Raw genomic sequence first — 27,423 nt, forward strand, 5'->3', positions numbered from 1 at the left:
CAGTTTCTGTTTGTTTGTGTGTATGTGTGTGTGTGTGTGTGTGTGTGTGTGTGTGTGTGTATAACTGTCTTACTTTTTGTACATGTGTGTGTATGTATGTATGTATGTATGTATGTATGTGTATGTATGTATGTATGTATGTATGTATGTATGTATGTATGTATGTATGTAAATGGATTTATTTAATAAATACATATCTATATTATAATCTATATATATCAATATTTGTGCATCTAATAAGAAATCACAATATACAACCAAAAGTGAATAGTTTCATGACGAAATAATTATATGCAAATAACATGAAAGTGCAAAGTCCTTTAAGTAATTAAAAACCAAGGATCTTTCCTATATTATTGTCTAATGAATATAGTATATGTACTACTTAAATTGTTAAGCCTGTGTATTCAAAACCAAAATTAAAAAAAAATATCCATAATAAATGATAACTACTTCACATCACTTACTTTTCATAACTACTACATTATATTCAAAATGACTAGAATGATAACCTTGAGTACTCTTGAACACTTCGCAGATCTAGAGTTAACTTAGTCTGGTTTGAGTCACAATCCAAGTGTTAAGGTTAATGGAGTGATACGACACTGGTAATCCAGCCTCCGGTTTACTAAGATAGATGCAAACTAAATATATTGTGCTTGAACAATGTAGTAGATTACACAAGTTGGTGATAACAGTTCCTCTGTTGTGCGATTCTAATCACTCTGTGATCACCATAGTATCAATATTGGAAGTCCCAAAGTAGCACCACAAGTTCAAGGACCTCTAACCAAACTAGTTTTCAGAGACTATAATTAAATCGATGTCCATTCAATAGTTTATCACTTTTGTATCAACCTGTTGCGACATTAGTTTTAGTTGTGTCTATCTTAGAAAACCAAAGGCTCAACTACCAGGGTAATATCTATCTTAGAAAACCAAAGGTTCAACTACCAGGGTAATATCTATCTTAGAAAACCAAAGGCTCAACTACCAGTGTAATATCTATCTTAGAAAACCAAAGGCTCAACTACCAGGGTAATATCTATCTTAGAAAACCAAAGGTTCAACTACCAGGGTAATATCTATCTTAGAAAACCAAAGGTTCAACTACCAGGGTAATATCTATCTTAGAAAACCAAAGGCTCGACTACCAGGGTAATATCTATCTTAGAAAACCAAAGGTTCAACTACCAGTGTAATATCTATCTTAGAAAACCAAAGGCTCAACTACCAGTGTAATATCTATCTTAGAAAACCAAAGGCTCAACTACCAGTGTAATATCTATCTTAGAAAACCAAAGGCTCAACTACCAGTGTAATATCTATCTTAGAAAACCAAAGGCTCAACTACCAGTGTAATATCTATCTTAGAAAACCAAAGACTCAACTACCAGTGTAATATCTATCTTAGAAAACCAAAGGCTCAACTACCAGTGTAATATCTATCTTAGAAAACCGAAGGCTCAACTACCAGTGTAATATCTATCTTAGAAAACCGAAGGCTCGACTACCAGGGTAATATATATCTTAGAAAACCGAAGGCTCGACTACCAGGGTAATATATATCTTAGAAAACCGAAGGCTCGACTACCAGGGTAATATATATCTTAGAAAACCGAAGGCTCAACTACCAGGGTAATATATATCTTAGAAAACCGAAGGCTCGACTACCAGGGTAATATATATCTTAGAAAACCGAAGGCTCGACTACCAGGGTAATATATATCTTAGAAAACCGAAGGCTCAACTACCAGGGTAATATATATCTTAGAAAACCGAAGGCTCAACTACCAGGGTAATAACGGAATTACTGAAGTTATATATACCTTCTTATATAATCAATAATCATAAAATCTATGTACCCATGATTCTGCATTGCATACACACATATTATGAGAATATAAGCGTTGTTTATAATAAGGATGTTATCAGAATAAAGTTTCTGGTATGGTTACACAATGTGTAAGCATAGATATTATCTGCAAACATTATCTTTCTAAGCTCCAACTGTTTCCCCTTCTTCAGGCTCCTCAACTAGTAAACAACAACAAAAAACAAGGAAGGATCAATGCATATGTTAATCAATTTTATCAAGAACGACAGAGAACGTATGTATTGTGTATTGTTTGAACCTTAACTTCATTACAGTACGTTATTTTGTCCCCAGCTTCTTGGGGACAAAATAACAGACATTTGCCCAAGACATATCCTTTTAATCCATTAAACAGACACGGAGCCGTACTAAAGCTGTCAGATATATCTACTTAACCCTTTCAGGACTAGAAACTTTCCCGCCAAAATTTTTGTACAAAAATTCTTGTTTCTCTGTAATTTTTGGAAAAAGATCAACTTTATTTTAGATCAGAATCCAAGAAATATTACTTCCCAATGAAGTAATATTCTTAAATTTTAGAAAATGTTCTTACAATCAAGTTTCTATTTATTCCAATGTCGTCTCTAGGAATGAAAGGGTTAAATGGTGAAGGTGAACTCCCTTAGTCGTGAACAAGAATGTCAAAGTAGTCATTATTAATAGGAGATTCAAACATAATTCCATTGTAATTAATCTCATTCTAAGTTATATTTAGATAGAGTATAGATTACTTGTTGTGAATAATTCCTTCCTGATATGTTTAGAGTATAGAATGTTGCAAAGTAAAAGGTAATTAAAATATACAATGTAATTATATAAGGCGCTAGAAACAATGGAACGTGACAAAGTGAATTATATAGAGAGGTATGCCACTATGTGAGTTTTAATATTGACTTTGATTGCGTGTGTGTATGCAAGTGGATTGGCCCTCACTGACGCCATGATGCTCTGTTATCAGGGCAAAAGCTAGTCAGAACTTTTGGAAACCCTATGAGTTATGACTAGTTTCGTTAAGACTATACAGTTTTTCCATATTATATATATATATATATATATATATATATATATATATATATATATATATATATATATTCACCTGCCTGTTTGTCTATACCTATATGTCTATATATACCCGTCTGGCTGGTTGTCTGTCTGTCTATATATCTGTCTGTCTATCTATCTTTCTGCGTCTATGTCTTTGTGTCTGTAATACAAATAAGTAAATCTAGTTCGTATGCCTCCAACTTACTGTTAGCGATAACTTTCCAATCACAGATACTGAGGATACTTGATTTCTTCTGTTTATTTATAAATACATATCTTGCTGTAACACCACCACAAGTCTTTACCAATCTTTCCTTAACTGCCTCTTCATTGGCTATGAAGCATCGCTTGGTGTGTGTCATGTCTCTGTTGTTGCCAGCACGAACGATCATTTTCTTGAATCCGCCTATTTTAACCAAACGATCAATTGTTAAGTATACAACAAGTTAGAAAATGTACTCAAATTTACTTAGGATTTTTGGAGCAGGAATTGAACAACTGTTAAGGAAAAGACATACATACATACATACATACATACATACATACATACATACATACATACATACATACATACATACATACATACATACATAGGGTTTTTGTTTCACAATGATTAACTTACTAGATAGATCACTGCCTACTTTTATTTTGATCTTTTTGATGAAGTATTCTGCACCAAGGTCCATGCCAATGTATGTTTCTCCAGTACCATGACAAGTTTTTTTATCATCATCAGCGACTGCTGAAAAGTCATGATCAAATAAAGTTCCAGGGGTAAAGACTTCTTTACCAATCGAAACGTCAACTGCAAAAGAAAGCATGTGTTTGCTACCTCTAGTGTATATCAAAGCACAGACGAATGCACCCACTGTACATAGCATTTTACTCCAACCAGATTTGTTCTTTTTATTTAATGTTACGTTAGCTGACATTAAAGTCTAAAATATTTGGTAAGATCTTTACGTGTTACGTGCAGCATAATATTATTGGAAATATCTTTGCCAGTCACCTTTGAACCCTAAGGCTTATAAAGCTCACGTGTCGGTAATGTCACGTGTTACGAATAATGGGTCAATCAAAGACGAAGTACAGAGTCGACAATAAAACAAACAAACAAACAAACAAACAAACAAACAAACAAACAAACGGACGGTCGGACGGACAGAAATTGACAGACAGACAGACAAACAGACAGACAGACAGACAGACAGACAGACAGACAGACAGACAGACAGACAGACAGACAGACAAATTAAACTGACTACTGAATGAGAAGCGGATTTCGCTATTTTTTTCTCGTTTTGATTGTATATCATGAAGGACTGTAGATTGACGTAACTTACCATATCTCCCCCATACAGTTGGCATCCATATGACCCCAAAAATGGTAACGATTGTAAATATCTTCATTGCCATCCTTTTTAATTTCTCCACCCATTTTTGAAAATGAAGTAGTAGAAGATTCGACATTAATCAGGTACAAAAATGTAAATCAAATTTAGCACATCAACACTCTTATATTTTCAGAGTTGAGAGCATTGTATATTTTTTCGTATCAACATTTTTTACCTGAAATGGCCAGGATTAAATCACTACAATGGAAGTAAACGAACAACTAGATGTGTATGTAAATGTATTTCCTATTTTGGGAGGTGTTTTGCCTTGAGAACTATTTGCACAATATTTTAGGAACGTGTCATTCGAAGACACTTCACATGTATTAAATATTTGATTCTAGCAATACATGACTCATGGCTAAATGAGGGCACCATTTGCTGCATAATATGTACAATTCTTGCATTACGATAACTTTCGATAAGCATGACTGCATTCAATCGATACATCAATCGTAGTCATGTCTCAAAATACGATAAATAAATCCCCCTTTGCTCTTTGTTTACTTTGGATATCAATGGGCTTATGCGATTCGTTGCCATTTTTACTCTGGAAAGCGGAATTCATTTTAACAAGACTAAGGTGCGCCCCAACAGCGGTATTCATCACATTCCAGCTTTATCTGGCAACCCCCCCCCCCCCCACCTCCCAGCACATATCCGGGATCTACTACAAAACAACCTGAAAACAAGAATGGTCTCATAGTCTCATCATCACGTCACTTCCGGTCCCTTTTCTGCATTATTATCACCTCATGTCTCTAATATTTTAATCAGGAAATCCATTTCCGCTTGTATCTCAAGTTGGCGATACTATACGAATTCACAGCTGCCATCGCAAACATGTCCAAAAGAGTTTCTCCCAGTCTATTGTTTAGGCAACATATTTCACCCAAGCTGTTGTTTAAGGTCAATAACTACAGATTCTGTACTGCTACTTTTCACTAATTATATAAGCTGTTAACAGTTTATCTTTTTTAATATTCAATGACAAAAGATGATCTACTGTCACATTTGACTTCACTGTTGACATTTGATCTGTTTAAGTGCACCGAGTACAGCTTATCCAGTGTAACTATAACTATAATTAGGATTCCATACAAATCGCCAGGCTGTGTCCCTAACAGCTCTTTTGATAAGTCGTCAAATATGTAATCGCCTGCAAATATGTGTCTCTGTACTTTTGTCGGTTTATATACATATATGTACATTGATAGCCAAAAGTCCAGTCGTGTGGATGATTTTTATCTCATGCTTAGGGGAAAAACGAAAACCAAACTCTACACAACTGGATTGTAAGCATTGAAAAGTTATCTGAGATGTCTACAAAGTAACTGTTGTTGTATTTATAGTCACTTATTAATGAAACAACTGTACTGGTCTTCTTTATCTGAGCTATCATCATCATCATCATCATCATCATCATCATCATCATCATCATCATCATCAACAACAACAACAACAACAACACCAACAACAACAACACCACCACCACCATCATCATCATCATCATCATCATCATCATCATCATCATCATCATCCGATCGAGCTAAAGCGGGCACTTTTGACAATTTCTCTCCATTGCTCTTATCCTGAAACCTAATTTCTAATTTCCGAATTCGATTTTAAAGCATGCAATCGTTTAATTGAATATTTCAACAAAGCATTCTTTGGAAGTGCAATCCGTTGTGCTTGAATAAGTATTGGTCAGGTTAAACATATGCATTACATCAAAGTTCAGCAGTTAGCTTTGTTCCTGTAAGAGGTAGGATTCGCATTAATTGTAATGTCCCCTTTTTAGATAGTTATATTCCTCTCTGATTCACCCTCATTAATGTTTCAAATGGGCTCTCAATCCCATTTAATATTAAGGGGACACTTTTCAGTTAACGGGACACTTTTTATACAACGAAATTGTCCTCAAACTCTTTAACCACGAATAAAACTGTCTGCATTGTTGTTAACTATTTCAATTTGACACTTTCTCCACCTTGTCATCTGTTGCAACCAACCCGTAAACACATGTGCTGCCACGCCTCAGACAGCACATGTTATTCAATAAAGTGTGTGTAAAAATAGTCTCAAGCTGGATCAGGTCTCGAACACAGTATGTCTAGCTCTAACGACTAAATGGACTCGTACCGGTACTAGAACTATCAAATATATCGTAAATTTATACTAAAAATATAACAATCACATGAAGATGGATGTTGTAAATCATGTGGACAACATGGTAGTTTTAATAATCAAAAACCCCATTAAACGAACACAGGTGGGAAAGATTTATGGAATGTTTGTTATACTGTGGAAGGTTCCTATTATAAACCAATTGTTGGTAAGGGGCTAATGTTTAACTGGCTGGGGAGACAGTGTTACTCCCGGGGGAGGGAGTCATGTCTAAAACCACCGCTTAAAGTGAGGGGGTCATAAGGAAGTAATGATTTATTATTTATTAAACACATATGGTAATGTTTTTTTATTCATTTCCAAAAGTTATTTGCAATATAGAAATATAGATTAAATAAATCACGATTGTACGATTGTACATATTATATACTGTTATTCCTAGCGGTCTTCAACATTAATTATTCATCGGTATATCTCTGGAAATTTGAATATCATTATAGAAGCACAAGCCGAGTTTATACATGTATACGCGTCGTGTGTAATGCATATTTAAAAGGTACTCACATTATTATACCTATTGAAGAAACACTTGCAATTAACTGAACTCAAACCCGGTATTAAGATATAACTTATAAACAATCTAATGACGTCATTTATTGTACTTACGTATAAAAATGTTCAGGAAATCCCTACTATGCAATCAACTGTTCTAACAATGCCAGAAGACAATTGTATTGTTATAGAAGACATGCATTTATATTAACATTATACTGGAATAGTTATAATCAAGGTTTGTGTAAGTATTTTGATTTGAGTAAAAAGCTTATAAACTCAGCTTGACCCTCTTTGAATATAAAAGTTTGTATCTTCCTTTCTCAATAATGTATTACCTCTTTGTTTTTCTAGATTGTTTTCCAAGCTATTTTCTAACTCTACCAAGGGCAGTATTTGTATAAACAATAAATGTGTGTTGTAAATAAACCGACAGATGCCAGTAATTACTCATGGACACGTATCACGGTTTGGTGAACACACGGTGCACATTTCCGTAGCCTTAACATAGGTTGCCCGTTGGATACTGTGCCAGCTTATATATATTAACAATTTGAATTAATATTAATAGTGCCAAATCAGCTGGAGAAATTATATAATAATATAACAACTTTTGTTGCCCTCATGCCCCCTGCCCAAATCACACATTTTACAAATACAAAAATATGTTACGGGACACAAAAAGAATAAACGATAAAGAGGAAGAATATATGAATATATTAAACGAATTCTTTTTCGTAATGTGGATCCTTTGTACACAAATATTGCCATGTTAAAGAATTCTTACTGTATAACATGACATGAGATATTAAAATTTGTATATCAGTGGATCACTGTACAACCATTTCGGTATTTATTGTCCTTAAATTGTGGTACAGGAGGCTGAAATAAGTAAAATTCAGCCTCGCCCTCTGTTGTATCTTCAGAATGAAAAAAAAAGATATTGGGAATAATGTATTTATACCTCCTCAAGTATTATTCTTGAATTATCAGGAAAAATAATGTAACTTTTAACTTATATTTCAACAACCGTGGACAAAATGACAGTTTCCTGCGACATTTTGTCTAAATAAAATGGACTAATCTGCCACCATACAGACATCAAATGCAGATATCAAAACATTGGCGCCGGCATGTCTGTGTCTGATTGCAGTACGGTTAAATAGTTATTATCATTTAGACAAAATGTAGCAAGAAATTGCAATCTTGCTATCTTTTAGTGTAGCATGTAAGTAGGTAAGTACGTACGTAAGTAAGTAAGTAAGTAAGTAAGTAAGTAAGTACGTAATTTTATTATAGTGACATGAGGTAATAAAATACCTCCCAGCCCATCGGGCTTATAAATCACCTTGAACATAAAAAAGGATACATTGACAATATAGAGAGGTTATAGTGAAAAAAGGAAAAGAAGTAACTGTACATACAGTTTGAGAATTTTTTTTTAGCATGTGTAGTTTCTGATTGGTTTCTGCGTCGCTGTATTAAACAGAGCCACTGAACACCAACATTTAAAAGGCACTACGACCGCAGACAGCACGAAACAGATGCGACGGATATACATACATGTACTGGGAAACTTCTTGAGATAATTGCTTTAAAAAACGAAGTCTCAATTTCTAACACTCTGTTAATAATGATTTTAAATCTAGAAATGCATGGTTTTCAAAAGAAGGACGTTTTTGTGGAACTGGGCTTAACCTTTTCCTTCAGGGCCGGCAAGATTCTTGCAACATTTTGCCTACAAAATTCGAATACTTACTCAAAATTAATTTTCTTTTGATGGATTAAAAACAGCAGTAGATTGACTACGCCACAAGTAAAATCACATTCAATGACATGAAATGATTGATATATCTAAAGAAATATCTAAATGTATCCTTACCTGGGATATGGTCCGTACAAGTTCGTGTTTTAAAAAAACGTTAAGCGTGGTATAGATGGGTAAAGGTATTCATTAACATATGCTAATTGGGTAAGCGACTTTCTATTGGTGGAAGCTGTTTTTGAAATGGATTCGTATTAGTAAGTCACGGAAATAGTGTATACATGCCCACAATAGACATGTATGTTATTTTTGTATTGGTATTAGAATTAAATGATTCATAGCTTTAGAATTATTTGAAGGTTAGGACTTCATCAAAATCTATCAATATATATTTCTTATACTGTTACATTTGTAGCTTATCATTACACTTTGTGTGTGAAGAGCCAGCCAGCGCAGAAAGACTGCCTGCCTTCCTTCCTGACTAACTGACTGACTGACTGACTGACTGACTGATTAAGAGCTGACTGACTGACTGACTGACTGACTGACTGACTTACTTACTTACTTACTGACTGACTGACTGACTGATAGATAGACAGACAGACAGACAGACAGACAGACAGACAATGTGATTTTGAGTTTTTAAGATGACGTCATAGCACAGATACAACAACGTAAAAGTTATCATATATGCAAATGGACGTTATTAATCGCTATATTGATGTGATGCTACCTATGTAAACGGGAAACATGTGTCGGATTTATCAATGATTTAAGTCTACAACATGTGCTATCACATGACTAACTCCAATGTATGGTATTTAGGCTATTTTCAGGACAAAATGGTACTTTAGCTTTCATAAACGTGTATAATTTTACACAGGTTGTATTGTCATCATTGGACGATAACACGTGACAGTACTCTTCATGTGAAAATGCAATATGTATGTCTGTATGTATGTATGTATGTATGTATGTATGTATGTCTGTATGTCTGTATGTATGTATGTATGTATGTATGTATGTATGTATGTATGTAACATGTATGTATGTATGTATGTATGTATGTATGTATGTATGCAGGGTATGTTTGTACGTATGTATGAATGTATGTATGTATGTATGTATGTATGTATGTATGTACGTACGTATGTTTGTATGTATGTATGTATGTATGTATGTATGTATGTATGTATGTATGTATGAATGTATGTATGTATATATATATTTATATATATATATATATATATATATATATATGTGTGTGTGTGTGTGTGTGTGTGTGTGTGTGTGTGTGTGTGTATGTGTGTGTGTTTGTGTACATGTTTGCGTATGTGCATGTGTGTGTGTTTGATACATTCCAGACCTTTGATTGAAAGCTAGCCATATTGGTGAGAAATGGGTATCTATGTTGGGTTTTTTATTTAAATAAAATCAACAAAAGACGCATGCGCTGAATGGACATGTCGCATTTCTTTAACAATATGCTTCACTATTTGCTTTGCTTCAATTTTTGTATTTGTAAACTTGACTTTTATTTCTTTACTTATTTCTACGTGCTGTGAGACAGCCAAGACGTTTTAATTATTCTTTTAACTTCCACCAATGTCATGATAAAACAATTCGCAGCCTCCCCCTCAAGCCGCTTCGATCATCACAAAATGGCAAGCCCCCTTCATTCTCCAGTTTTCACATACCACCTCCCTCGACACACATTTTTCCCAAGCCCCCTCTCTGCCGTAAACTAAACAGGGTTGGTTAGGCAAGTAGATGTATATAACCAACAAATGAATACATTGTCTACCTGGCAGCAAGACCACACCTATAGCAATAACCAAATGATGTGTATATGGCAAAAATAGCAGGGGTAGTTGGGCAAGAAGATGACTATTTATTTGTTAATGACATATATATATAATCACCCAGCTACAAAGACACTACATATAACAACACTAACAAAATGGTTCACATCGCATGGGTGACAACAAGGATGGATTTGCATGTAGATAAACATTTCTTAAAATTTTTAACAAACTTTACAGTTCCGCTACATTGCCATTGGCGCTAATGTCCTGTCTGATATGCACCGTTCATTACTATGCACACAAACAATTGTCCTTGTCTCCTTGTCCGTGTTATGTATGTTATGTTGATTTGACCTCGAAATGTACGTAAACAAGTAGAGATGGGCGGTACATGTGAACAATATACGTATACTGTTGTTGGACACATGAAGGGACATAATGTTTGCTGCTATTACACGGTTCGTTTTTCGTTGTAGGCCAATATTTTCAAATGCTTTGGTTCAAACTACACGAAATAGTACTTGGTGTACGATACACCTTTTCAAAAGAACGTCTGACAGCATTGGAACGGAAACACAAGTAAAAGCTATTGTAAGGTCACTCCACTTACAACGGGGTTCGCCATTAACTACGTGTGTCGCCAAAGCAGTGAGAACATGCGATTCTGAAAAGGTGGTCGAGTTAACATGGGAAGATGCTGTTGTGTTGAAATACCCATATGTATGGCTGAGAGTCAATTGTAGGTGTACGCAATGCTACCACAGTGCTTCGGGAAGTAAAATAGCATCGATCGAGGACCTTGACGTAGACATAGCACCAAGGAGAGTGTATTTATCGGAAAATAAGCACCAGTTGAACATTGTATGGGCGGACGACCACTACTCCTGCTTTGAAGTTTCGTTTTTAAGGAATTTTCAGTCTAAGAGCAGGGGGCGTAGTAAGGACGTTCGGTTGTGGGGTTCAGAACTTACAGACAAAATACCAACTTTCGAGTTTCAAAGTCTCCTAAACGACGATGGACATTTGTTGAGTTACCTTGAAGAATTACGAGACGGTGGACTGACCTTAACAAAAGGTTTACCTGTCAAAGAGGGACATGTAGAGAAAATCGCAAATCGCATTTCTTTTATAAAACAAACCTCTTATGGGTAAGTATTCTTCATTCCATAAAACCACTTCTTTAACTTCGTATAATATAGAATTAGTATTCAAACAATAAGCAATACTATATATATTGGTGAAAATTCTGTATTCATCGGTGTCGGTGATACCATGGATCTATTCATAATAGATCCATGGTAGTAAAAACACACATGATCGAAGCCATTGACATCCGAGCATACAAACCATCACTAAACAGAGAGAGGGCGATAAAACTTCCTATGACCCAATAAATAAATAAATTTCTTCCTTGTCTGTGGTGCAAGTAACTACCACAATTTTTTTAATTAACTCAACAAGTTGAATACACAAAGACACCATTTACATGTTTATACCCCAAAGATCAGCTTTCTTTTTGTACCTTGACCTTTGACTTTGACCTCCATATTCAAGGTCAAATAGCAAGTTTTGTATCTACAGACACCATTTGAATTCGCACAATAACATTGGCATAATTTCTTCTTCTTGGGGCAATTTCTTTTCTCTTTTTTGGTATTTTTTAACAATCATTGACTGTGATATACATGTGAAAGTATCTCCTGTTGGACTTCTTCATTTAATAGGTCAACAGTTTCACTGAAATGTGACGTCACAGCAGACTATCTTGGAAATACTGCACATAGACTTAGTTTGCATACGGACATTGCATACCAAAAATATACACCTGGGGTAAGTATCAGTGTAATAAAACGTATTGCGTTTGTATCAAATCTAATTAAATATTTTCATAGAGACGTCGTACAATGTATTCATATATATATATATATATATATATATATATATATATATATATATATATATATATATATATATATATATATATATATAATTGACTGGGTGTTGATAAAACCACATAAAAGTGCTCAATACGGTTGAGAGCGAATTATATACAGGTTTTGTAAATTTGAACAAAATTACATGCTATTGACCCTACAGAACTGTTTCGTGAGGTGTGTATTCCTCACATCAGGGGTAGAATTGAATATATATATATATATATACCTGTTTCAGAAGTACGAATATAACGACTAACCTCACTCTCATAGGTGATATTATTACACTGTATACAACAATGCGACAGTGGAGGTGAGAGCATATATGCTGATGGTTTCAAGACCGTCCTACAATTACAAGAAGAAAACCCCCAGGATTTCGCTACACTTTGCAACACTCACTGTGACTTTGTCCACAAAGGTGGCGGTATGGACGGGTATTACCATAAATGGTCATCGCCAACATTTAGGTAATGAATGCACAGTGTTATTCAAAAAGTTATGTTTGAAATATGAATAGCCAATAAGAAGCTTGTGTATGTGAATGTACTGTCACATGGTATTCAACAATCTGTGTTACAATACGGCTAAATCCACTCTGCAACAAAAAACCCAGATTTGCAGTATATTATCTGGACACCCAATCCATTCTTACTATAGCATAAAGTATACGCATTTCAAGCAACAACGAGCAGAAAACATTTGCAATATTTTAAGGGGAGTTGCTGCTCAAACACTCAACGTCAAAGTTGGCAAATAACTTGTCAAAGACCTATTTGAAAAGCTAAAAATAAAATGACATTTGCCGTTTTCTTCAGTGATTTACTGATTTCTGTACAAACATCATTTCATGTCAACTTGTAAACTTTTAAAGGAACTCATGATGTTACCACAGATATACAGGACGATTGTTTAAAGGAATAAATTAAACAGTAGAAACACAAGTAAGTGAAAGCTTCAAAATAACCCTGTTATTCCTGATTTCTCTGTTAAGTTTTGATAGACATGGAGATCTGGCTGAGGTACGCTATAGCAATGCCCTGCACGATGTAAGGCTACATATGCCACTTGAGAATGTATATCCTTTCTACAAAGCCATCAAAACGTATGACAACATACTCCATAGCCCAGATAATATGGTTATATACAAAATGGAACCAGGTATGTATGTATGTATGTATGTATGTATGTATGTAGGTACTTAGGTAGGTAGGTAGGTAGGTAGGTAGGTGTGTGTGTGTGTGTGTGTGTGTGTGTGTGTGTGTGAGTGCATGCGTATGTATGCGTGTGTTCATGTATGTATGTATGTATGTATGTATGTATGTATGTATGTATGTATGTATGTCTTTGGAACAAATTGCCACTGGAGCTTCGACAGACACCCACAGTCAAAGCCTTAAGGGAGAACCTTAAAATATACTTGTTTGCGAAAGTATTCAATAGTTAACTGTACAGCGCCCCAGAACTCTATACTACTTCGTATTCGATACAGACGCTTTATAAATTTTCAGAAGTATGTATGTATGTATGTATGTATGTATGTATGTATGTATGTATGTATGTATGTATGTATGCAGCGTGCATGTAATTTATGTATGTACGTGTATGTTGAAAGGTTATTGTATTGTATTGCAGTTATTGTATTATATTATGTCATGTCGTGTCTTGTTGTATTGCACTGTATTACATTGCATTGTTACTTTTATTGTATTGTATTGTATTGTATTGTATTGTATTGTATTGTATTGTATTGTGTAAACATGTATGCTAACAAACACATAGACATACATACAGTAATATTGTGCATATATCTATCAGTATTTGTTTACCCATAAATATTGAACATTAATTATTGAAAATCCACACGATCTGTTTTTCTTGGCAGGTGACCTGATTATGCTTGACAATACAAGGGTATTACATGGTAGAATGGGTATACACGTGACTGAAAATGCAATACGACACCTTGTACTTGCCTACATGGATTGGGACAATATATCGTCAAAAATGAGAACTTTACGTGAGAAGTTAGAATTGCCATTTCACGATTATTGAAATGTATTTATTGGGCTATATTTTGTACTGAGACACATAGATTAATAAACTACTAAAGATGATTAGTTTTCACACAGACCTATGGCCTTATTGGCATACATATCTTATTTCAAATTTGGGGTGAATCTATCCCACACCAGCACATGGACAAAGTCTCTCCCGAACACACACACACACACACACACACACACACACACACACACACACACACACACACCTCCTCTGGAGGCGATCAGGCTAAAAACGTAAACATCTACTACGAAGGTCAATTCAAGCTAAGTAACGATGGTAAGATAGCAATGCACGATTAGCCGACATCTACATCGGATTTTAATCAGATTGAACAGAATCAAGAGTTTGTACTGTGTGAAACTGATGGTGGTTGGTATTTGCAATTTTTGTGTTTCCCTCCTTTCATTTTTTCCTTACTTATATTATATTTCATTATATCTTTATATGGTTATGTCAGTACAATTTTATTCTCAATAAATTGGAATGTGATGAAACATGTTTTAGAGCTGTCTTTCCTAAAATCTAAAATTGCATTACAAGGGAGGACATGACGATTATCCGGTGACTATATATTTACCAGCCAACAATTTCAACCATGTACAAAGAGACGCATTCATGGACCAACTGGTAAAACTAACAAGTGTGCAATCGTCGTAAATTAGAGGTGTTCATTCTTGTAGCTGTCATCTGGAGTTTTTTGTAAGGACTTGGCAGACTTCGCATATGCACAGATGTCCAACATCATAATTGAACTTATGTTCTAAATTGCACCGTAATAAGCAAGCGAGACAATCGTTTATTGTTGTTAGTAGTCAAACTTCTAGTTACATTATTACAATTTGATTTCAACTGGCACACCATTTTGATTGACTGGTTTAAAGGGTACATCATCATTTTGATTGGCTGATTTCAACGAACACCATTTTGATTGGTTGATTTCAAATGGTACATCATTTTGATTGGCTGATTTCAACTGGAACACCATTTTGATTGGCTGATTTCTACTGGTACATAATTTTGATTGGCTGATTTCTTCTGGTACATCATTTTGATTGGCTGATTTCAACTGGAATACCATTTTGATTGGCTGATTCATGAAAGGCAATAATTGTTGCAATGACCTTTTTACTCAAATCTAATGACAGCCTTTGAGGTTTACCATCCAATACTGTGTCTTCAAATGCCACTATTTCTGATTTGAAGGGATTTATATTTTGGACAGTAATTTCTTGCACTGGTTGGCCCTCTATCTGTAATTCAAATGAGTTGGCTATGTCTCCTGTGTCTGGATGGTAACAGAGTGGTCTGTTTGACTTAATTCTTCCCTTTGTTCCAGCAATCTCAAAGGATGTTGACGTTGGGGAAATGATGCTTGAAGTTACACTTCCCTGTACTCCACTATCATACTGCATTAGTCCATGGAATAGTGCATCAACACCACTGGAATACAAGAAAATTTTGTCATACAAATATTAATATATTAAAGGAAATGAAATGAGTAGTATTTACGGTGGGGGGGGGGGGGCATAGAATAGTATGGGGTGCAAAGGGGCCTTAAACACACACACACACACACACACACACACACACACACACACACATACATACATACATACATACATACATACATACATACATATCAAATTCTTTTATTTCCAACTTACATGAGCATAGCATGTACAGGTAAAGTATTTACATAATTCCTTTATAGAATACACACACAATACCTTGCAGGAAATCATACTGACTAGTGAACGAGTTTCTCTTGGTCACTTATGACAAACGTTCACGTGATATCTGGTTGTTATAGTACCTACATCTCAATCTCTAAATTTTGTAAGAACCTATTATTGAGCTTACACTACAATATTTGGTGATGGATTTGGAATTCCTTCTATTTAAACCAGCTTTGATCAAACCACTTGTGGTTTTATGATGTACATTTCCGAGACTTCCAATGACAATAACTATTATTTCTGAACGAAAGCCTATAGTGTTTATTTCTAGGGAGAGTGGAAAATATTTGTCGAACTTCTTCTGAAAACACAATGAAATATGTGCATCAAAGGGTACGGACACTTCAACTAATATTGCATGTTTGTTCTGAAAGTTTTAGTGTTAATGCCATACTGAATAGAAGTATCTACATCTTACAAGCGTTATTTCTCATGTCATAAAGTAATGAAGTTGAAGTCCTCCCAATCTTTTTGTGATGCAAAGGAGTAGTGTGTGGAAAATATGATCTCACCTTTTGGTTGTCTGTTTAAAAGCAGTGACTGTTTGTGGAGCTGAGTCCATCAATGCCAACATAAACATTACTGGATAGCAGCCTACACTCCATAGAGAACCTCCATACAACTCTGGTCTGTTTATGATTGCATCAGAAGAACCAACAAATCGAAAGTCATATCCACCACTCATATGGACTATTTCACCTATAATGCCTGGATAACAAGAATATTTACACAATTAATACATTTAATGTTCTCTAGCTAGTTTGATGAGACTTATACCATGGAGTGAAATATGTGGCAGATTTAATTCATAATGAGTGAAAAGAAATTCAATGTTTTTAAAAAATATTTTGTACACAGTTTGTAAATTTTGATGAAACGTGGTGTAAACTAATGAATCCGATATGAAAATTATGCATGTCTGCGTGTATGTATGTATGTATGTATGCATGTATGCATGTCTATGCATGTATGTCTATGCATGTATGTCTAAGTATGTATGTATGTATGTCTGCGTGTATGTATGTATGTATGTATGTATGTATGTATGTATGTATGTATGTATGTCTGCGTGTATGTATGTATGTATGTATGTATGTATGTATGTATGTATGTATGTATGCATGCATGCATGCATGCATGTGTGTATGTATGTATGTATGTATGTATGTATGTATGTATGTTTGTATGTATGTATGTATGTATGTATGTATGTATGTATGTATGTATGTATGTGTGTATGTGTATGTGTGTCTGTGTATGTATGTATGTATGTATGTATGTATGTATGTATGTATGTATGTATGTATGTATGTATGTATGTATGTATGTCTGTCTGCGTGTATGTATGTATGTATGTATGTATGTATGTATGTATGTATGTATGTATGTATGTATGTATGTATGTATGTATGCATGCATGCATGCGTGTATGTATGTATGTATGTATGTATGTATGTATGTATGTGTGTATGTGTATGTGTATGTGTGTCTGTGTATGTATGTATGCATGTATGTATGTATGTATGTATGTATGTATGTATGTATGTATGTATGTATATATGTGTATATGTGTGTGTACGTAGGTGGGTGGGTAGGTAGGTAGGTAGGTAGGTATGTGGGATGGATTGTTTAAATGGATGGATCAATTACATAACAGAATCCACCTACCTGATTGTAACTTATCCTTAATTGCAAGGAATTGTGGGTGATGTGGATGAACTTGTGCTTCAACAATGGTTACTTTGTTTTCCTTTGCTGCTGACTGTAACAACTCAACATCAGACACCTACAGAAAGAGAAAAACAATCAACGAACACGTGACTTGTTAAAAAGACATATAGGTACAAGTACAAATATACAACAGTAGAAAGTCTGTTGTCTCATCAAAGCTGTGTTAACCAGTATGTACATGTATTTAAGTGGAGATTCAAAGTGTACAACTTACCTTAGTAACTAGTGGTTTTTCTACTAGGCAATGTTTACCACTCTGTGCAGCTTTGACAGTCCACTCAGCATGCATTGAGTTTGGTAATGGAATGTAGACAACATTAATCTCCTTATCATTCAACAAATCTTGATAACTGCCATAAGCTTTAGGAATATGATATTCCTTAGCATGACTCTGTGCCTTCTGTATATCTCGACTTGCAATGGCCACCAATTCACTTCTAGCACATTGTTTCAATGCAGGAATGAATCTTTTGTTGATATTTGAACACGACAGAACACCCCACTTCAACATTGCCATCTGTTAAACAAAGTGTAAGATTATGAGGTTAGGGAAATGTGTGACAAAAGGCCTTCATAGAAGACATATACCCCAACTGGTTTGCTGTATGACAATGTTATAGTGCAAATTTATATTTGACCAAAGTCAAAAGTAAATGTCTGAATCTTGAAGTTTACCTCTAGCAATGTGGATGTACACTTAAATGGAGGTGGCTTTATAAAACTTCTAAAGTTATTATTATTATTATCATATATATATATATTTATAATATACCTAGTGATAACGCTGTGCCATGATTCGCTAGAATCAGTCACGTGATAGGAAAATAGAATGACTACTTCCCTCGGGAAATAGTCCCATCAATTTTTACATGGTCACGTGACCACCGCGCGTTCACAGCAGGTCAAAATGGCAGCTTCTGACGATGTCGTCTGCCACCGCGAGTTCACAGCATGAGGTATATTATAAAACACATATTGCCTGGCCTATATTCGGGCTATAGCACCCGTTCATTACCCCCTCGTGACTGTGAGTTACCAGAATCACATGCTATTTCCCTCGGCCTTTGGCCTTGGGAAATAGCATGTGATTCTGGTAACTCACAGTCCCTCGGGTGTAATAAACGGGTGCTATAGCCCTCATGGCCAGGCAATATGTGTTCAATATATATATATTGGGTATACTTATATGTGCCGCCCTTTGAGAGCTAATGAGTCTAAAATGGGGTCCACATTTCACAACTTTTTATTTTGTTTGGTCTAACATGGGGTCCTGGAAGGAGCTCCTTAATAAATTCTCAAAGAGTTCAGGATTTTCCCTAGTCTATCAGCTAGCCCTCGGATGTTCTTCCGATAAAATACGACACACAGCCGAACAACGCTATCGAGGGGTGTTCGGGCAGGCCCTCACATGCGAACTTCGTTCGCTTATAGTTATAGCATCGAAAGAAAGCCCGAACGTTTAGCAGCAAGACTAGATTTTCCCCTGCTAATTCACTGGTTGAGATAGCATAGCATGTACACCCCTTGAAACGCTTGATATCGCCCCATAATGCATTGTTACGCTTGATATCGCCCCATAATGCATTGTTACGTTAACTGCGCATGTGCAACATTGCATCCATCGTTCAATCATGTGTTCAACATACGTAAGTTGGTTTAAAATGGGGTCTTCTAAAAAGTTGACGGTCTAAAACGGGGTATTGGTTTTGGGTCAAAATTGATGTAAAATGGGGTCTGGGGTTGACAGCATTGAAATTGGCCACACACCCCTACCAGACCTGGCCAGTAAACCCACTGCACTGACTACTGCCTCACGTTTTGTCCAGTGTATGTACATCGCATTGTCAGGAGAAGCTAAAACAGATACACAATCTCAAACGGTACATATTTTTTACCGGTTACGAGTTACTGTGCCTCTTGTCCCCATATGTGGTGGGGGAAACAAGTATCACAAATATAGAAAGCCATATTTACCTTGTGATAAAGTTCACTTCGATACTTGTGGTGTACATTAATCAGGTGGTGATGGCGGCCATGTCGAGATATGCCTGAATGCTGTTTTGAGTCAAAGGTCACGGTCACGCGATCGCCTGTCAAAATGCGTAGGTACAAATGTACATATTCTAGACTGTTCACTAACACGGAGCCCGGGAACCGTATAAAAACAAACAAACAAACAGACAGGCAGACAGACAGACAGACAGACAGATAGATAGATAGACAGATAGATAGATAGATAGATAGGTAGGTAGGTAGATAGAGATAGACAGACAGATAGATAGAGATAGATAGATAGATAAACTCAAATAAACAAAATATGCATGAGTAAATGAAAAAAAACAATACTTATACATGTATATTAAAGCTTACAGGACGCTATAAGCCCGGGAACCGTATAAAAACAAACAAACAAACAGACAGGCAGACAGACAGACAGACAGATAGATAGACAGATAGATAGATAGACAGATAGATAGATAGATAGGTAGGTAGGTAGGTAGATAGAGATAGACAGACAGATAGATAGATAGATAGATAGAGACAGATAGATAGATAGATAAACTCAAATAAACAAAATATGCATGAGTAAATGAAAAAAAACAATACTTATACATGTATATTAAAGCTTACAGGACGCTATAAATGTTTTTTTTTTAAATCAGCTTGTACTACTTGATGCAACACATCATATCTTGTTATAAAACGCAAGCTATATAAAATATTTTCGCCCAGCAAATATAAGAATAGGAGGAAGTAAGCGTGAGGGAGGACCTCGGGATCAGGGGGGAGTAAAGGTGTTAGGTAAATAAAATAATAGTGTTTCCGGTGGGACAAAAATAAAAAAATGTTTCTTTCCGATTATACATGACCAGAAAATAGGGTAGGAAGGTCGGAATTTTATTTTACTTTTATTTTATATTTCATTTTTTCTTCTTTTTCTTTCTTTCTTTCTTTCTTTCTTTCTTTCTTTCTTTCTTTCTTTCTTTCTTTCTTTACTTTGATGTATTATGTATTATTTTTTTATTAAACTTATTTATTTATTTGCTGACTATACTCTTTAAATTTAATATACAAAAGTCTTAAAAGACATGGAATATGATTTTAAAGAAAAATGTACATGGAAATAGAAGTAAATTATCACTGTTAACGTTTTATCTTTTTCAATGTGAAAGGTTTTTGAAATTTACATGGAAATAAAACAAAATATAGAGCAAACACAGGTCAAAGTGAAAGAGAGATACGATAAAAAAAAGTTCGTGGAACGTATTTGAAGTCGTAGAGGTTTGTATATTTGCATAATCTAGCTATTATGCCAGGCAGCAGCAAAAAATTGATGCATTGATTGAAAGTATCTTATTTTTCCTTCAAATAGAAATCTAAATTACTAGTATAGACAACTCATCGATAGGTTGACAGTGGCCTGTACTTTGCAAACTAATTTGTCCATGTTGTCTTCGGCTATATGTGAAAATCAAGAACGGATTTCATCCACAAGAGTACTAAAATGTCTTCAATGATATCACCAGTGTATATGGATACACCCTGATGGGGTCCTATTTAAACTGCTTAAAATAAGTTCCAGAACATCTTTTCTTCTGGCAAACTTTGAAAATGACATCCCAAAGAAAAATTTATTTTTAATGGGAATAATGAGAATAATATAATTCTACCTTTTTACATAATTTATGATAGAAATTAGGAAGAAGTGATGGAGAATTGGAACGTTTTGACCCATATATTTCGAGCACTGCAGTGACATAGACATGGGTTGTCTTGACTTTAAATGATCTGGATATATATTGTATATTTTTTGTTCAAAAGACAATAACTTGGCTTGTGTATATGGTGAGTAGGAAGAAATAAAATCGATTCTTATCTAATGTTAGATCATTAAACTACACTATCTTCATTCTTCTTATCACGTGCTTTACATTTTGTAACATTGTTACAATTTAACTTCAATGGGCAGACCATTTTGATTGGCTGATTCATGCAATGCAACAATTGTTGCACAAACTCTTTTGCTCAAATCTAGTGGTAGCTTTTCAGGTTTTCCATCTAGAACCGTGTCTTCAAATGCCATAATTTCTGATACGTAAGGATTTATATTTTGAACCATGATTTCTTTCATTGGTTGGCCCTCTACGTGTAGTTCAAAAGAGTTGGCTCTGCCATCTATGTCTGGATGGTAACCTAAATATCCATTTGATTTTATTCTTCCCTTTGTTCCTGCAATCTCAAAGAATGTTGAAGTTGGGGAAACAATGCTTGCAGCTATGCTTCCTTGTTCTCCACCAGCAAACTGCATCAAGCCATGCACTACTACATCAGAACCACTGAAATAAAAAAGAATTTAAAAAATAAATAAATAAATAAACAAATAAACAAATAAATAAATAAATTTTAAAAAACAGTCATCGAAAACTTTGCAAATCAACAGTCATTCATCAATTAAGTCTTTCAGTTAAATGTCAATAGCTGATAGATAGGTGTTTCTATCTGGTTGGGTTGGGTTGGGTTGGGTTGGGTTGGGTTGGGTTGTGTTGTGTTGGGTTGGGTTGGGTTGGGTTGCGTTGGGTTGGGTTGGGTTGCGTTGGGTTGGGTTGGGTTGGGTTGGGTTGTGTTGGGTTGTGTTGCGTTGGGTTGGATGGGTTGGGTTGGGTTGGGTTGTGTTGGGATGGGATGGGTTGGGATGCGTTGGGTTGAGTTGGGTTGGGTTGGGCTTCAAAACAAACTAAAAACCACCTACTACTGTGCAGTTGTCTTTTGAAATGCAGTGACCGTTTGAGGCGCTGTCCCTATCAATGATACTATAAACATGGCTGGATAGAACCCTAAGTTCCACAGAGCACCTCCATCAAATTCTCGTTTCCAAATAGTGTGAGGAAGATCTTCTGGAAGGTGATAATCAAATCCCGCATTCATGTAAACTGTTTCACCAATCATACCTGCAGTAATAGTATTTTTACAAACAAATTTCTCATTGACAAGTGTTCATTGGTACTGAGTTTGAACATTTTGATTAAAGGGAAATTGAACAGGAATAAAGATATTTTCATAAACTTTGGCTTTGCCTTCTGGAGAATCATTTCATTAATACACATCACATATATGTCACTTGATTGCCAAGAAACACCAAAATGGAACCATTTCACATATATTGTTCTTTCAGTGCTATACTTTTAAAAACATGAATATGGATTAGGTGAACAATGAATATTCATGATTCCAAAGTGCTGATTTCCTTCAGATAAACAACTAGATGTTCGTTCAGGCAAGGAAAATACGACTGACCTAAGGGGTCTTTTTTAAATTTGAATAAACCAAAACATTTTAACGATATTCAGTCAATGTATGGCTGTCTGGTCGATAAATAATACTCCAGTTACACTTAGACCAGTTTAAGTTAAACACTTTGTACGAGTACACACCTATACACCTACCTGATTTTAATATATCCTGAACTGCAAGGAATTGTGGGTGATGTTGATAAACATTTCCTTCAACGATGGTAACGTTGTTTTCCTTTGCAACCGACTGTAACAACTCAACATCAGAAACCTACATCAACACAGTATAATACTGGTATATTAGATGACCTGTTAAAGCAGCTAAGGATATTTAAATCATACAAGATATTTGTAACGTGAAAAACAATGCATGTACATGCATGCATGCATGCATGCATGCATGCATGCATACATACATACATACATACATACATACATACATACATACATACATACATGCATACATACATACATACATACATACATACATACATACATACATACATACATACATACATGTATACTTGAATAAATGCGCGCGTATGCTTACATGCATGTACGCATGTACTTTATAAGTGTACAACTTACCTTAGTAACTAGTGGTTTTTCTACTAGGCAATGTTTACCACTCTGTGCAGCTTTGACAGTCCACTCAGCATGCATTGAGTTTGGTAATGGAATGTAGACAACATTAATCTCATTATTATCCAACAAATCTTGATAACTTCCATAAGCTTTCGGAATATTATATTCCTTAGCAGATCTCTGTGCTTTCTGTATATCTCGACTTGCAATGGCTACCAGTTCACTTCTAGCACATTGTTTTAATGCAGGGATCAATCTTCTATTGACAGTGGCACAGCACATAGCACCCCACTTCAACATTTTCGTTCAGTAATACGATGTATGATGAATTGGTTTAAACCTTTGAGCACTGAAGGAAAGATAAAGTGTCATATTTACGTTCAGCTGGTCAAGCTTTACGCAGGCGCAGACGGTGGGCCTGCAAATGTAGGTCGTCCATGTAAACAGTGAAAAGGTTTAAGGGAGCCTCCAGGAATTTCGCTAGGGAATGTGGAGGGGGTTCATAATTTACAAAGTTGCAAATCAGATCAAAATAATGTTGAATGAATGCAGTTACTTCATACAAATTCACCACGGTGATAGTAGTGGGAAACAACCAATATCTTTGAAATTATCGATGTGTTGGCTGTGGTGAGATATGTCCTTACTGTTGATTCTGGATTCGTTTTCTGTTTGTACCTAACCTTCAACACTGGTGAGATGTAAATGTCATAATCCAAAGTTTGATTGTCTTAAACAAACAACTATTTAGATATATGTGTAGTTGTTTTTGAATGTTTGAACTGTGTTCGTTTTTTCTAAATCTACCAACAAACCTACTCGCACGCAGACGACAAACAAAGACTTTAAATGATGATCGAATAAGCTGTTGCAGGGCGCTGAGGAGAAATCATTGGACCATCAAAATTCTGATAGTCTGAAAGGGGGACGCGAAATGTTTTGCTCATTATTTGTGATTTTTGGAACCAAATTAAACTTCAGGAGAATTCATTTACCAACTGTGCATCTGCGAAATATCTTGCAGCTTTGTCACAACAAAATACACACTCCATAGCCAGAGTATTGTAAGACTTTAAATTATGTCTTGGTGATCGTAGAAAAAGTCAACAGGTATAGGATCTAGACTAACTTGTCTCTCTGGCGATGATCGTGACCTTGTGAGACTTGTATTTTTACAGACCCGCTTATTCATCGTAATTATACAAAATGTGTTACTATGCAACGGGTACAATGGCGTGCCCATTGCAGTTTGCCCATTGCCCATTTAACAAGGTGAAAACACGGTCAAAGCTACTAATAATAGTACAGTAACGTCAAAACATATTCGTGCCATAATTCTGTTACATATTTTCAGGTAGAATTAAACAAACAAAGTCGTGGAAAATTACGTAAAAGGTAATCCTTACTTTGCAGACATGAACCTTCGGGTTGCGTATCTCATAGGGGTGTGTTCGGGTCACGCACGGGTGTTGGCAGTACGATGTTGAAACAACTGATAACGTCTGTGACATACTAGTAAACCAACTATAAACTACCGATAACCTCAAACCACCAAACTTTGACCTGAGTAATGACACAGTAAAACATACTATGGTGTATCGATAACGTGATAACATTTTCTAACGTAAAAATGTAGTAAAACAGTCGATAATTTAAGCGAACACGTAGTAACATTTTCTAACCGATAATGCAGTAAAAATCTAACGATAACGTAGCGAACAAATACCCTTTCACCAGTATGCGATTTTCAGTATTTCAATTACTATATTGATATAATGGAGAACAAATATTCTGTTAACACAGAATAGTTTTCATGGTAGAAATAAAGGCAAATATTGTAGCCTAAGATATTTGATTATCAGTATTTCTGTTTCAATCTGTGTATAACGTTGCAAGTACAAAATATCCAGAAAAATATCATGACCATAAGAAGTTCTTTACAACGAGGAGCGTGAGCGTGAGCGCCGAATTCTATATCTTACTAATACCACGGGCCCTTTGTGGTAATGACTTGATGATATTCTTTATACAATTGACAGCTGCATCCTCATCTCTTATTCTCTCATATACACTCTCATCACATTAACACTCATTCACAATCAAACCAGTAACATTGATCGGTTGCCAGGGGCAACGTGGCATTGCTTAAATAATATGCCCGATACAGTTTCATAGATTTCTTAAATATCTCCCATCATGGTATAAGCTTCTATATTATATGGTATATTTTTAAAGACCAGGAACTTCTTTAGTGACAAACAAACAAACAAACAAACAAACTAACTAACTAACTAACTAACTAACTAACTAACTAACTAACTGAATATCACAAACACATGAATAATCAGCTATATATGTGTATGTAGACAGGCCTGTATACTGTTAAGGAAATGAGCAAAATTTACGGCAGGGACCTCAGGAGAAAATATTTTTGCGACCCCCTCCCTTTCGTGCTCTCAAATAGGTGCACCCCCATCGCGAAATATGAACACAAGAATTTCCGTTGCCCCAAAGGCTACACAGAGATTTCTATAACGCGGTGGTTCAGGGGCTAGTTGGCCTTGCACAAAGTCGAAGATCAAGGTCTCATAAGCAAGCTCTTTTTGGATAACATGGATTAGTGGGCGCATGTTAAATTTTATGATGAATATGTCCACTATTTGGACATTGTTGCGAAGGTCATTAAACAATTTGGTGTGCCTATGCACCAAGGTGACAAAATTGAAGTCACATACATATGCTCAATATAGTTGCACACAGTTTTGCAAAGTTCATTTTAAATCGGCTGGTGCATTTCAGAGATACAAGTGGACAAGGATGCACACATGCATGCAAGGACGCACGGTCGGACGGATGGACAGAGAGACGGATGGACCCAATACAATAGTCCTCCTTGGGTTTTGCCAGTTGAGGACTAAAAACTTCCGACCTACCTACCCCATCTTACCCAAAGTAATTTTTATCTTAAACCGTTTTTTTTGTTGCCATATTACAGATTTTTCATTTGCTCGCTATCGACTCTTACAACAGAAATTTTAAGAAAACTATCATGACAAATAAGTGTAACATTTTTTTCTTTATTTCTGATGCATTTGTAGTTGTAGATGCGAATTGATCGAAAGTCTCTTATTTTCCCTTCAAATACAAATTATAGAAATCTAACTTCAGTGGCAAACATAATGACGAGACTATTGCAGTTTGTCCACTGCTAGTCAAAACAAGGTGAAAACACTGCCGAAGCTACTATTAGTAAGTTACAGTAACGCAAATCATACATGTGCCATAATTATGTTACATTTTTCAGGTAGAATTAAACAAACGAAGACGTGGAAAATTACATGAAAGATAATCCTTACTTTGCAGACAGGAACCTCGGTGGATAGATACTGCAGGTTAAGCATTTGATAGGGGTGTGTTCGGGTCACGCACGGTTAACAGTACTGTTGTGACTGGAACAACTGATAACGTCTGTGAAGTAGTAAATCAACAAACAACGTATTGCCGTGTATTTATGTA

General features: G+C 35.5%; 4 protein-coding genes across 4 annotated transcripts; 1 reads left to right on the forward strand and 3 right to left on the reverse strand.

Moving 5' to 3' along the window:
- Positions 1-1,871: 1,871 nt before the first annotated feature.
- LOC144452593 (uncharacterized) lies at positions 1,872-4,349 on the reverse strand. The gene is made up of 4 exons (XM_078143715.1): positions 4,264-4,349; positions 3,543-3,725; positions 3,126-3,326; positions 1,872-2,037 (listed from the first exon to the last, which is right to left on the reverse strand). The coding sequence occupies exons 1-4, from the start codon at positions 4,334-4,336 to the stop codon at positions 2,000-2,002; spliced, it is 495 nt and encodes a 164-aa protein (XP_077999841.1). The 5' UTR covers positions 4,337-4,349; the 3' UTR covers positions 1,872-1,999.
- A 6,652-nt stretch (positions 4,350-11,001) lies between these two features.
- On the forward strand, positions 11,002-14,625 carry LOC144453150 (gamma-butyrobetaine dioxygenase-like). Its single transcript, XM_078144428.1, has 5 exons — positions 11,002-11,711; positions 12,288-12,393; positions 12,771-12,967; positions 13,492-13,658; positions 14,383-14,625. The coding sequence occupies exons 1-5, from the start codon at positions 11,002-11,004 to the stop codon at positions 14,550-14,552; spliced, it is 1,350 nt and encodes a 449-aa protein (XP_078000554.1). The 3' UTR covers positions 14,553-14,625.
- Positions 14,626-14,781: 156 nt separating this feature from the next.
- Positions 14,782-20,129, reverse strand: LOC144452963 (putative oxidoreductase ORF334). The gene is made up of 5 exons (XM_078144199.1): positions 20,006-20,129; positions 18,246-18,548; positions 17,969-18,086; positions 16,813-17,008; positions 14,782-16,004 (listed from the first exon to the last, which is right to left on the reverse strand). The coding sequence occupies exons 2-5, from the start codon at positions 18,546-18,548 to the stop codon at positions 15,608-15,610; spliced, it is 1,014 nt and encodes a 337-aa protein (XP_078000325.1). The 5' UTR covers positions 20,006-20,129; the 3' UTR covers positions 14,782-15,607.
- Positions 20,130-21,977: 1,848 nt separating this feature from the next.
- On the reverse strand, positions 21,978-24,207 carry LOC144453151 (putative oxidoreductase ORF334). The gene is made up of 4 exons (XM_078144429.1): positions 23,911-24,207; positions 23,476-23,593; positions 22,782-22,980; positions 21,978-22,368 (listed from the first exon to the last, which is right to left on the reverse strand). The coding sequence occupies exons 1-4, from the start codon at positions 24,205-24,207 to the stop codon at positions 21,978-21,980; spliced, it is 1,005 nt and encodes a 334-aa protein (XP_078000555.1).
- Between the last annotated feature and the right edge of the window lie 3,216 nt (positions 24,208-27,423).

This window comes from Glandiceps talaboti, chromosome 23 (assembly GCF_964340395.1).
Source record: "Glandiceps talaboti chromosome 23, keGlaTala1.1, whole genome shotgun sequence".
NCBI lineage: Eukaryota > Metazoa > Hemichordata > Enteropneusta > Spengelidae > Glandiceps > Glandiceps talaboti.